General features: G+C 42.9%; 1 protein-coding gene across 1 annotated transcript in view; it reads left to right on the forward strand.

Moving 5' to 3' along the window:
- The window catches only part of NSMAF (neutral sphingomyelinase activation associated factor), a 624,890-nt gene that overhangs the window by 130,209 nt on the left and 482,038 nt on the right, over window positions 1-12,643 (forward strand). The window contains exons 6-7 of the mRNA XM_085605566.1: window positions 290-340; window positions 4,724-4,795. Of these exons, the coding sequence (XP_085461692.1) occupies window positions 290-340; window positions 4,724-4,795 (123 nt within the window). The remainder of the gene's footprint in view (window positions 1-289; window positions 341-4,723; window positions 4,796-12,643) is intronic.

Consider the following 12,643-nt stretch of genomic DNA (forward strand, 5'->3'; position numbering starts at 1 on the left):
GTGGTATTCTTCAGAATACTGAGCCAAGACCTCTACTTGTCTGGGCACTTGAATAGTCCACCCATATGGACAATAAGTATCTGTTTTTTTTTTATCGATTCATTATATATGAGCTCTATCTTCCCTAATATATTAATAAAACTCATTAGATATGGGACAACCCATTTTACACAGCTCATAAGCTTTTATAAGGTACTTGGGCGGTAGTTGTCAAACCATAATCACTGTTTTTAGATGTCTTTTATTGCAAAATTTCTTTTCACTTACCTCTTTGGTTTGCCAATTTTAGGTGTGTCTCATCAAAGAAAAAAACATTGTTACACCTTATAAAGTTTTAAGGGTAAGTGTCTTTTCACTTTCTTTAAAGTTCAAACTATGTCTTATTTTCAAAACGCAGAGAGGCTGTTTATTGAAAGTATTTGTTATTCCTTTAAAAATTGGGGCATCCGTGTCCGTAGCTTGCTCTTATAAATGTTTGTACATTGAACGTTTTTGATGCACTTGGTCATTTTATTATTTGTTTTGTTCTCAAAAAATGTATTTGCGGAGTCAGTTTAGAGAAAACTGCATTATTTTCACCTGCCAAATATACGTATGATTTCCCTTTTTGCATGAAAATATGGTGATAAAATGAGACTAGGAAAGTAGAGGCAATATTTATTCATGAAAGGAATGGGTTTCAGATTTGATGGGTGCATTGTTAATGTTTGTTAGAACCAGCAAGGATCAGTAGGTGGCAGAGATCTCACCAAATAGAGAAGCGCCAAATCACCACCTCTCCCTCAGGACAGCACCCCATCTTCTGATGGTAGAGTAACATAATAGCACAACTGACCTTTGATGAACTATGCGCATGCTTCTACAGTATAATCCAAATATGCGAGGAAGCCAGCAGACTGGCAGAACAATGAACAATAATTTTCAGGAATGAAGGCTGAAATAACATGGAGTTACTAGCCCATTACAAGTGGAACCTTAATTATTCCCTTAGAATTGAGGAAGTAACAGAGCAATCTGCCTTCCAATCCTAATTCTGCTGGTTATTCTGCATTTCCTCCCAGTATTTCACCCAGAGACTCCACCTGCTTTTATCCACCTAGGTAATATTATTAAGTATGAAATTAGTACTGTCTTGTCTCTTTTTCTCCAGAGTAGCTCATGCACCATCCTATCACTACCTTCTTCCAGAGTTCTTTTTCACCGGTGTGACTAGGGTTGCCAAATGTCCTGCTTTCCCTATTGGTCTTCTCATCAGCCATTTCACTACATCCTGTAATTCTTAGTTTTTTTCTGATCACTGCCATTGTCTTTCTACTGTGTATCCTTTTTGAGCCTGGGATCCCGGAGTGATTGGCTGCTTCATGATTGCCATTTCTTCTCTATCTCTTCTCTGGCTCTATGACAAATTTATGGCCACTGTTATCCAACATTCATCTGTTACTGATAAGGTACCTCTCAGTGTCCGCACTCTGAGCCAAGCCATGCCTCATTCTCAAACTGCTTCCTGGCTCAACACCCCTTGCCATCTTGACTTAGGATCACTATTAATTTAGAGGCGCCTGTCACCTCATTACAGTTTCCTCTAATGTCGATACTCATCCCGAGAGCCAATGAATATGGCGCAATGTTAAGGTTTGAGAAAAAGGTCCACAGATAACTAGCGAAATCTGTGCTTCAGGTGTATCTGGAAAAAGCAAAACCTGCTTTGATTTATTGTGCTAAACTGCTGGTGGGGTTGCAGATTTCACTGCTTTACAGGTGAAAGAGTACAGTTCTATATGGCCACTTTGAACTCTGAATCAGGTATGCCATTATATCAGATTAGATATGAGGTAGACTTGATGACAGTTTCTGATTTGTTTGCACTGCAACCCTTAGTCTACTTGGAAACGCTACAAGTTGAGGACTTTCGTGGTGTACATGGAATCTATAATGGAGGTAACATCAGGCAACTATCGCTTGAATCAGTGATTGAGGTATTTGGAAAACACAAAAGTAAAAATTGCTGGTTCTGAGCTTGTGAACAACCCATTGCTGTAGCATTACTTCAAGTAGTGAAACATAGCTATTGGTTAGCTAAAAGCAAAGAACAGCCTGTGATGAATGCGGGTTGCTGGTTGTATGGTAATCTGACTGTATTATCTGAGCAACAAGACTATGTAGGGGTGTGAGTCTTTCCAAAATACAACAACATAGCCTACCCTTATGCTGTATTTGCCGTTCATATCATGTTCCAGTTAATGCTTACACTGCTCATTGGAAGCAGGGGGTCACAGACCTTATGCTTTTCTGTGAATGCAGCTTTATCTTGTCTTTTAATAATTGAGGTTTCTGGTTGGCAGAGTATACACTCTGTCCAAGCAGGAGCCACAATCCTAGTCAGGGTAAGTCAGATACACAACCTAAATTAACCTGTTCTCACCATTTTGTAGCTTGACACAGAGCAGTCAGGCTTAATTTAAGAGGCAGTGTGTAAAGCTATTATGCACACCTGAATTACAGTAAGCCAGTGAAAACACCACAAAAAATACTCCATACCGGTTTAGAAAATTAGAGCATATTTATCTGATTAAACAAGACTAAAATAGGAAAAATCAAACGAGTAGAACTTGAGATATAGATTTTTCAAAATTATATGTGTAAACAGTGCTTAGAAGTCAATAACGGTCAAAAGATTACTTGCGGTCGCGAGGGACCGGTGCAAATCCAAAGGGCCGGCTGGCTACAGATCCCATGCAGGGCATGCTGAGAAAGTATCTTGAATTGAGCAAAGCGTTGAGGTTGAGCACACAATGCATCAGAATATTCCCAGCAGTCTGGTAACTGTGTATTCGTCGAGCCTCCTAGACCGTGTTGAAGAATTGGCACTGCGGTGTCATCGAACCTCTCAGTCGGGACCTGTGTCGGCATTGGAGGGCACTGGTTCAGTTCTGATTGGCGCAAAGGGGCTACTGTGTCTATATTTTTAAGAAAACAGTTGCAGAACCCACTTCTCAGGCCCAGGACTGGAGGTGGCACTTCAGGCAAGGGTAGACTCGCGGATTGCAGAGTCCAGCTGCACCAGCAGAGTTGCAAGAAGTCTTTTGTGCCTCTGAGAATTCAGAATATAGGAGGCAAGCCAGCAAGCCCTTGGAGAAACTTGGGTTCAAGGATGTAGAGGGCAGGTAAAGTCCCTCTCACGCCAAGACAAGAAGCAGCAGGCCAACACAGCAGAGCAGGTACAAAGTGACAGTCCCTCCTACAGCACAGCAATCCGCAGGCCAACACAGCAATGCAGGTAGCAAAGTGGCTGTCGCTCTTAAAGCACAGCAGTTCTTCTTCCAGGCGGAATGTCCTTAGTTCCAGCAAAGTTATGATTTGGTGGTATTAGGGTTCCAGTACTTGAACTCAACTGTGCCTTTGAAGTGGGGTAGACGTCAGAGGCCATTGAAGATGACAAGGTCCCTGTCTTTCCTGCCCTGGCTCCAGACTCACTTCAGGGAGGTATGCAGCTCTCTGTGTGGGGACAGGCACAGTCCTATTCAGGTGCAAGTGTCAGCTCCTCCCTTCCAATCTACCTCAGAAAGGCCCATCAGCCTGGTGGTGGACCATCAGGATGCAAATGACACACTCCTTCTGCCTTTCTGTGATTGTCTAGAGGGAATGCACAAATCCCAGCTGTCACCCAACCCAAATGTGTATTCAGAGACAGGCGGGGGCACAGAATGGTTAAAGTGAGAAAATGCCAACTTTCTAAAAGTTGTGTTTTCATACTTGAAATTTAAGATCCAATTTCACCATAAGTTGTGATTTTAAATTGTGAGTCCAGAAACACTAAACTCCAAATTTCTATCTGCTCCCAATTGGAAATGACACTTAAAAGGTGTTTAAGGCAATCACAATCTTAACCTATGGGAGAGATAGGCATTGCAGGAGTAAAAACGAATTTAAGAGTATTTCACTACCAGCACATGTAAAAGTTAAAAGTATATGCCCAACTTTTTTAAATACACTGCTACCTAGGACCTACTTCAGGGGTGACGTATGTGTAATAAATAGGGGCTTCGCAAGTAGGTTAATTTGCCAGCTTAAAATGACAGTTTAAAACTGCACGCATAGGCTCTGCAATGGCAGGTCTGAGCCATGTTTAAAGGGCTACTGAGTGGTTGGCACAATCAGTGCTGCAGGCCCACTAGTAGCATTTGATTTACTGGCCCTGGGCACACACAGCCCACTTTACTAGGGACTTATAAGTACATTAAATATGCCAATTGTGGATAAGTACATATTACCACATTTTAGGGTGAGAGGTCATGCACCTTAGCACTGGTTACTAGTGCTAAAGTGCCCAGAATCCTAAAGCCAACAAAAACAAGGTGAGAAAAAAAGGGGGTGGCCCTGCAGAAAGGGCTGGGTCCAACATTGTCTCTTTATTTAAACTGTACTGAACAATATAATGCAAGGATGCACTGAGACATTGTTTAACCTCCTCAGGTTTTATTCAGTATTCAGCTACATCTAATATGCTGGCAGTCTAGAAAACTAAACAATGTTACTTTTCATAAATTATTGTTTTTTTATGATGAACTTTGCTCTATGTATTATGATATTTTCAGGGACTCTTATGGTGCTTAACGTTTTTAAATCAAATTGATTTATATTGTATTTGTTTGCCTGGCTAAGCTGAGTGCTGCAGACTTTGGGGAATCTTGACTTGTATTTTTTGTTGTCTTTAATTTTATAGGGTAAAAATGGATACGTCTTTCAACTCGAACAGGCAGAGAAAGTTGATGATGTTGTGCAAACCGTGCTTCAGGTATAAAGTGGACTCTTATCAATTTTAAAGATTTTGTTGAGATTTGCACTGAAAAGCATGGCATTGTGCAAATATTTATTTGAAAATACAATGCATATGTATATATTTTAACAAATATCCTCTGGTGTCGTAGTCAAGGGGATTACTATGAGTCACTGCTGTGTGGAGCCAACGCTGTACACTTTCTTACTGATCATACAAAATGTATTCAAATTCATGGCATCATCAACAGTTGCATTTATTTCTTCATATCTTTCATTTTTTCAAACTAAATTACTGTGAATCGATTATCCTTGCATTAGCTTTTTACCAAATCCTCTATGCATTTCGGATACATCATATCCTTTTTTAGGGGGTGCTTTTCTGACGTCATCTACTTTGTTCTGCAAACAAACATACAAATGGGGATACAGTTGATGACCATTACTTATATGTGCCCTTAGTTCACCAGGTTATAGAACGTAATATTGTGTTAACATTGTTACCCGATGCTACGCCAAACCGTTTACATGTGTTGCACCTCATGTAAATATTTTTTTAAAACTTTACATAGAGAGGGTCAGTTGGTTAGCCCTCTTTAGCTGTTGCTTCTTTTCGGTCAGATCACTTTCAGCCATTGCTTGTTAAGTGTCATTAACATTTGTGGATTAGCCGACACCAAACTATTGGGATTACAGTGTTGTATTCATGGTGTATGTCATTTTGAAGATTGTTATGTTATGCTGATTTGTAGAGCACAATATCTCCCGAGAGGGTATCCTGGTGCTGAGCTGGTGAGAGTCTAGCCAAACCTAGTGCTACTTGAAAACCCAAGTCTTTAACTTCTTGCAGAATTCAAGAAGTAAGGAGGAGGCTCTTATGTGCAGTGCCATGTCATTCCACGCTTTAGGAGAAAGCTTTGCTGCCAGATCTAGTTTTCTATATGCGTGGGATGTGTGCAAATAAGTGTTCGGACAAGCCGAGGTGTCTGGAATATTTGTGAAAGCAGATGCAATTGTTAAGGTATGCTGGGCAGGGATTATAGTGTCTTGAAAGTGTGAGTGAGTAGTTTAAATTGTCCACGTTTGTGTATGTGGAGCCAGTGGAGCTCCCTCAGGTATGGTCTTGATCAAGACATAGGTGTTCTTGTAGTACAGCTTGCTTGTGACCAGGACATGTGTGACGGATTTCCGGGTGCTAATTAAAAGCCACTTGAAAACTTCAAAGCATGGAAGCATGTGCCATAACTGCATTGACCTCGGCGGTCATGTCGAGTTTGCTGTAGATGACTATCCCAAGGTTCTTGGCGTGGGTGGTGGATGTGGGTGTCGATCCTAGCTCTGATGGCCAGCAGGTGAAGTTCCTTGGTGAAGTGCTCATTCTGACTATCACAATTTCAGTCTTGCCAGTGTTCAGCTGACACGAATTATGTTAGCCATGACTACATTTCTTAGTTTTCTAAAATAATACATGTGTTTAAAAAAACATTTCTTTATTGTTCTTAGTCAACTTTATTATACAAATCCATGTTTATAATCACAATAATCTGATATGCAACAATATGCTGAATTAGGCCATGTATGAATGAATAAGTATGTGTGAATAGTATTAGTAACAACTATATAATCATTTTGCACTTATTACATAGGCCAGAACTGGAATTGTATATTTATCAAATTTGTCATTTTAACATTATATGTTTTCTTACTTAAAAATATCAAAGATCTAGAAAAATATTTCTTACCAATACTTGGTTTATAAATACAAAAATAATAAAAAATTATATTTTTGATACTTTCTCTTCTCTGGTCACATATTGTCTCCGATCATCATAGGTCCACTTTTTACTAATTTCCTAAATGGTTCATTTTCACACAGTGGTCAGCTTCAGACAGTTGTTCTTTATCCAGTGGGCAATTTCAGTCTTGTAGGCATTAAACTTGATCCGGGCACTGGACGTCTTGCCTGCGTGAGGCAGGGAATGAGTTGGGTTTTGTCGGCATAGTAGAGGACGTTGATGTCATGATGATTGGCACTTTTTATACATATTTGGCACTTTTTGGCTCTTTTGGTTCTCTTTTGGTTCTCTTTTGGTTTTCTTTTGGTTCTCTTTTGGCTCCCTTGGATCTTGGCCGTTGATTCTTGGTTATTGACGAATGGCACTTGAGCACTTGTTACCTGGAACTTATTACCTGGAACTTGACGCTTGGAGCGTGAATGATGGTGTTATCAAGCTTATCAAGGGCAGCTTTTTGGTTCTACACCCACCGCAATTGGCGAGATCCGGCGTGTGGTCTTCTAGCACCTTGTATTCTTGGGTCCTTGGTAACTTGGTTCCTTACTCTCGTCGGTTACGCTAGTCGAGTCCTTACTCTCTTCGCTTGGCAAGGTCTTTTTGTCTCTTTTAGACACTTGGTATTTTTCACTTCGTACTTGTTTAGACACTTGGTATTTCTCACTACGCATTTGTTCAGTACCAGTGTATGTTTTTTTGGCTTTTTTGGCTTTTTCTTATCTGGCTCTCGATGACTGTCCCTTGGCACACAGTATCATGCACTTGCTACTCTTAGAAGTTGGCTCTTGGCATATGAGACTTGAGGAGACTTTTTACTTGATGCCTGGTACTGGAGCTTGGCTAACGTCGTTTGTCAATTGCTAAAAGCGGACTTTGGCTAGGCAATAATGGCTAACATTAGTTGCTGATTGACAGAATATTGCTGGTTGACAGGATGTGAACGATGTGGGCAATGTGAGCACTAGCGCAATAGAGCAGTAAAGAAATTTAAAAGCAAGACACTTATTTTGCTGATACCCTAAGTGGTTGTGTTTGACAGTGACTTTAGTTACAACAGTGCCCTTAGATTGTCGTTAGATTGTCATTATTGCGCTGCTATTACGTTCTATTACGCTCTGTTATGCTATTACGATGTATTACATTCTCACCGCTGATGCTGTTGAGCAATTTGAAGACCTTTTGAAAAACCTTTTTGAAAATTATGAAGGACCGTGAATGCTTGAAAGTTTGTGAGCTGGGCGACCTGGCGAATCTCTGATGAGACCTTGAGATCTGGGCGAATCGCTGGTGATTACTGGGTGATTAGCAGGTGGTTAACAAGGCATGAGCGCCACCATATTTCGGCCACCATTTCATGCAGAGCACCGCACCGTGCGCAATCCACAGATCCACTTGACCTCAAAACTATGCCAATGCCAGACCTGTGTTCTTAATGCCTTTAATGGCCTTTATGCTTTCGGGTTATTTGGTGAATATAGTGACTTTTGATGAAGTTTTCCGCTATTATAGCGCCGTTATTGTAGTGCCAACATTATTGTACTGTCATCGCACTACTACTGTAATATTACGTTGCCACCACCAACGCCGCTCTCATTGTACCGCATCGTAATCACCACAGGTTGTTGTGGGCAATCGGTTGTTTAGATGTAGAGCAACCTTTGTTGAGCCTTAATGAGCTGCTACTGTGCCGTCGCAGTCGCCATTTTAAGGTCAGGCAACCGGAGAAGCGGCGAGCATTCCGATGATTCAAGCATGTGTTCTACGGTAAGTATATACATAAACATATATATGGGCACTGACAATGGCGATACAGCACGATGCGGTTATAGATGCGCTTGGCCCCTGGTGATTAATGGGGCCCTGTGATTTGGCGAGAGGCCTATTTTTCCTGTGAGCCTTTACACTTTTGCGGAAGCAGAGTCTTGCAAGAGCAAGCATTCTGATTGGCTGGCTTTTACAGTTTTAGAAATGAAATGGCCACCATTACTGTCTACTGTGTGAAATTGTAAATGTTGTGGACATAAAGTAAAAAATCAGTATAAGGGTGCAGCAGAAAGGCATCCTGCCCCCCTGGATTTGGAGAGGAAGTCTCTAAGGCATAATTGCTGTGATAAAAATAAATGCATAATGTTTAACTATTTTTTACGATCAAGCGGGAACGTGAATTGTAAGAACGAGTAGGTGAGTTCTCAATACATTCTGCTAGTAGAAATGCATATTGTGGCCCTTGTTATTGAGAGAAAGTGTGTAAGACAGAAGTACTGTGATGAGTAGTTTAAAAAAAATGTTTGTTACATCTCGCTAGACTCTTGGGGGATCGTGAAAAATAAAAAGGAGTAGGTGATCTTTGAATACACTCTTGTATGCACACTTGTTACTTTAGGAAGAAGTCTTAGTGAAGAGGGTTTTTTATCAGTCTACTATTTACACCCACAGAGTAGAGTTGTGAGCAGAGTGAAGTCTCCCCACAACCTACTATGCACACCCATCATACAATAAAGGGGTCTCAGTGGAGAAGACAGTCCCTCCCCACAACCTACCATGAACATTTGTCATCTGAGAGTTCTGAAAGGCAGTCCCAGACCCTCCTCACATACTACTACACACATACGTCATCCATGAAAGAGGTCTGAAAGGACAGACCACACTCCCTAGTAAGCACACCCATCATCTGAAAAAGCGGTCTCAAGGGAGAGGCAAGTCCATCCACACATCCTACTACACACACCTGTCACCTGAGAGGTCTCAAAGGAGAGGGCTGTCGCTCCCCATGCACACTACCTACTACGCAAACCCGTCATCTGAGAGAGAGTTCTTGAATGAGAGGCCAGTGCATTCAAGCACCCTACTGCGGACGCCGTTCATCTGAAAGAGCGGTATCGCAGGAAAAGCCAGTTGTTCCCATACAGCCTACTATGCAAACCAATCATCTGAGAGAGAGGCCTCAAAGGAGAGGCCAGTTGCTCCCCATATACCCTACTACGCACAGCCATCAATTGCGAGAGAGGTCTCAAAGGAAGGGCCAGTTCTTGCACACATCCTGCTATGAACATCGGTCATCTAAGAGAGAGGTCTCAAATGAGAGGGGCCAGTCCATGCACACAACCCAATATGCACAACCTTCACCTGAGAGGTTTCAAAGGAGAGGCCAGTCCAACTACACTGTCTATTATGAACTGTTATGCGAGAAAGGGTTCTCAAAGCAGAGGCTAGTGCCTGCACACAGCCTTCTACGCACACCTGTCATGTGAGACAGAGGTGTCAAAGGAGAGGACAGTCCAAGCACACACCCTACTATGCACACCCATCATTGGAAAGAGAAATCTGATCGGAAAAGGCCAGTCCATCCACACACCCTACTACGCCGGCCTGTCATTTGAGAGAGATGTCTCAAAGGAAAGGGCTGTCCCTCCTCACTCACTACTGCGCACATCTGTTATCTAAGAGAGAGGTCTCGAAGGCGAGACAAGTCCTTCCAAAGGAGAGGCCAGTCCCATTCAACTCACTGCTACGCATACCCGTCATCTGAGAGAGCGGTCTCAAAGGAGAGACCAGTCCATCCTCACACCCTACTGCGCACTCCTGTCGGCCCAGAGTGAGGTCTCAGTGAAGAGGGTAGTCTCTTTCCTCACCTTACTATGCACACCCATCATTACAAAGAGAGGTCTTAGTGGAGAGCCCGGTTCCATCACAATCCTTAGTATGCACACTTGTCATCCAACAGAGAGGACTCCAAGGAGACCTCTCTTCTGAGACCTCTTGTTGCATTCATCATGTAACAAGAGGTCTCAGCGGAGGGTCTAGTCCCTCTACACACCCTACTATACATTATCCAAAAGAGGAGTCTCCGCGGCAAAGGCAGTCTCTTCACACACCCTACTATGGTCACCCATCATCTGAGAGAGAAGTCTCCACAGAGAGTCTTGTCCCTCCCATACCCTGCTATGCATACTGGTCACCCTGAGGAGAGGTGTCAACATAGAGGCCAGTCTCCTTATACCCTATTCAGCACACTGGTCACCTTGAGGAGAGGTCTCAACGCAAAGGTCAGTCACTCCCCACGCCCTACTCTACAGAGTTGTTGCCCTGGTGAGAGGTGGTAAGTGATGCATGGTAACGGTAGAGGCGTGGTGAAGGCATGTGTAGTAGAGGCATGCGTTTTAAAGCCATACAACCCACCGTGCTGACTCCATAAACAACAATTATTCATAACTTGTGTTTGATTTGTGATAAGATAAGATGAAGATAAAATAGGTTTATAAAGCGCTCGATTGCCATGGCGTCTTGGTGCTGAGGAGTGTGAAAAAGAGGCTGCTTTATTAGTCTTACTACTTATTTGTGAGGAAACAGCCAAGTTGTAAGTGATTTCCTAAAAAGCTGCCTGTTTGGCTGCAACCTCATATCAATTGGCATTTTGTTCCACAGAGAAGCTGCACAATGGGATATAGGCCCTTAAATTCCACTCGCTGCTGAATAGGAAGCCAATGCAATGTTCTTATACCAGCAGAGGTGGTGTTAAATGGTAGCGGCAGTTTCAGTTGATAATCTTTCAAGTATTTGCCCGGCGGTAATCGCCTCTCATACCACTCGATAATTTACCAATAAAAGAGGCAGGCGCCGGAGACTGGAAGGCAGGAAACAAAGTTTTATTCCGTCGGAGCAGAACACATCAGATCAGACAGCAAGGTATCGTCACGAGGTGCTCTAACTGCATCTCTGAGACCTGGTCTCTTATACACTGGTTTATTGCTTTATTATACATAGTACATTCTTGAGATTCCCTTGATGTGCGGGGAAATATCCCCTGAAGCCCCGGCTCAGATCCGCTCCCACACATGGTTACAGTAGAGGTTCCCACCCTACCCGCAGTGGGAGATGGCTATCGCGCAGCAGGGAATTCCGCTAATTCCCGGGGGTGTGTGCAACCGGCCGGGTCTCAGGGGGTAGGGGCTTTGATCTACTGTAATCCCTTTGATGTGGGGTGTTTCCCTTACAGTAGGGGCAATAAACTGCATCCGCAGGGCTAGGTGATGGCCTGGGACTAGTTCAGACAATGGGGCGCAGAGGAAGGGGGGTTATCAAAGGAGAGGCATGACCATGTATGGGTTGTCGGTTGGAAGTGGTTCCGTAGCAGGGTCGCGCAGAAGGAGAGGGTTTATGGCCTGTATGAGAGAGCGGGGGTGGCCAGCGCGCGGGGGATGCTTGCAGCGCCAAGGGAAAGCGCTGGCGGTCGAGAGTGAGCGGGGAGAGAGTGGGGTGCCTAAAATGGCGGCCGTGCATTCGCTGTGCGTGGCGCTGGGGAGAGGCAAGATGGCGCAGATAATGTTCAGTTTGCACGCTAAATTTCCACAGTGGGATGACCTTTGGGGAGATTAAATAGCAGTCGAGCTGCTGCATTTTGTAGTGACTGCAGTTTAGTTAGTTGGGCTTGTCAATTCCCAAATAGAGTGTGTTGCAGTGATCTATTTTGGAAAAAACTAGAGCTATCAGCACAGTTTTTCTGAGTTCCTGAGGAATAAAATGAAAAATCTTATGCAGGGCTTTTAATAAGAAAAAGCATGACGACGTTATGTGGTTTATCTGGCCAGCAAATTTTAGTTGGTTATCAAACACCACTCCTAAACAAAATTCCTAGCCTTAAGGGTCAGACATGGACATTCACCTGCCTCAGAGGGCCACCACGATTGATTCCACAGGGTAAGGCCTCTGCCAAACTCCATTGCCTCCGATACTGTGAAACATTTCAAAGTAATAAAATCGTAATTTATTCTCCAGTTTCACACGCTCCATAGCCGCTTAATGTCTATAAGTGATGTGGGCAGAGTGATGTCACACTACAATTACTGTGTATTTACATGTAATATTTCGGTAGTATCTGACCTCACTCCTGAATAATTGTTCTTCTTAATTGCAGTACAGGGAGTTGAATTATAGACTCGTTTTTTCGTAAGCAGGTACCTATGGAAAATGAAAAGCCAACAAAAACAGCTAATTCCATTTTTTTCGATGTATGTATTTGTTCTCCATCACAAGTCATTTAAACCAACAAATATTGCCGTAAGCGCATGTGGAGT

This window comes from Triturus cristatus, chromosome 5_1 (genome assembly GCF_964204655.1).
Source record: "Triturus cristatus chromosome 5_1, aTriCri1.1, whole genome shotgun sequence".
Classification (NCBI taxonomy): Eukaryota; Metazoa; Chordata; class Amphibia; order Caudata; family Salamandridae; genus Triturus; species Triturus cristatus.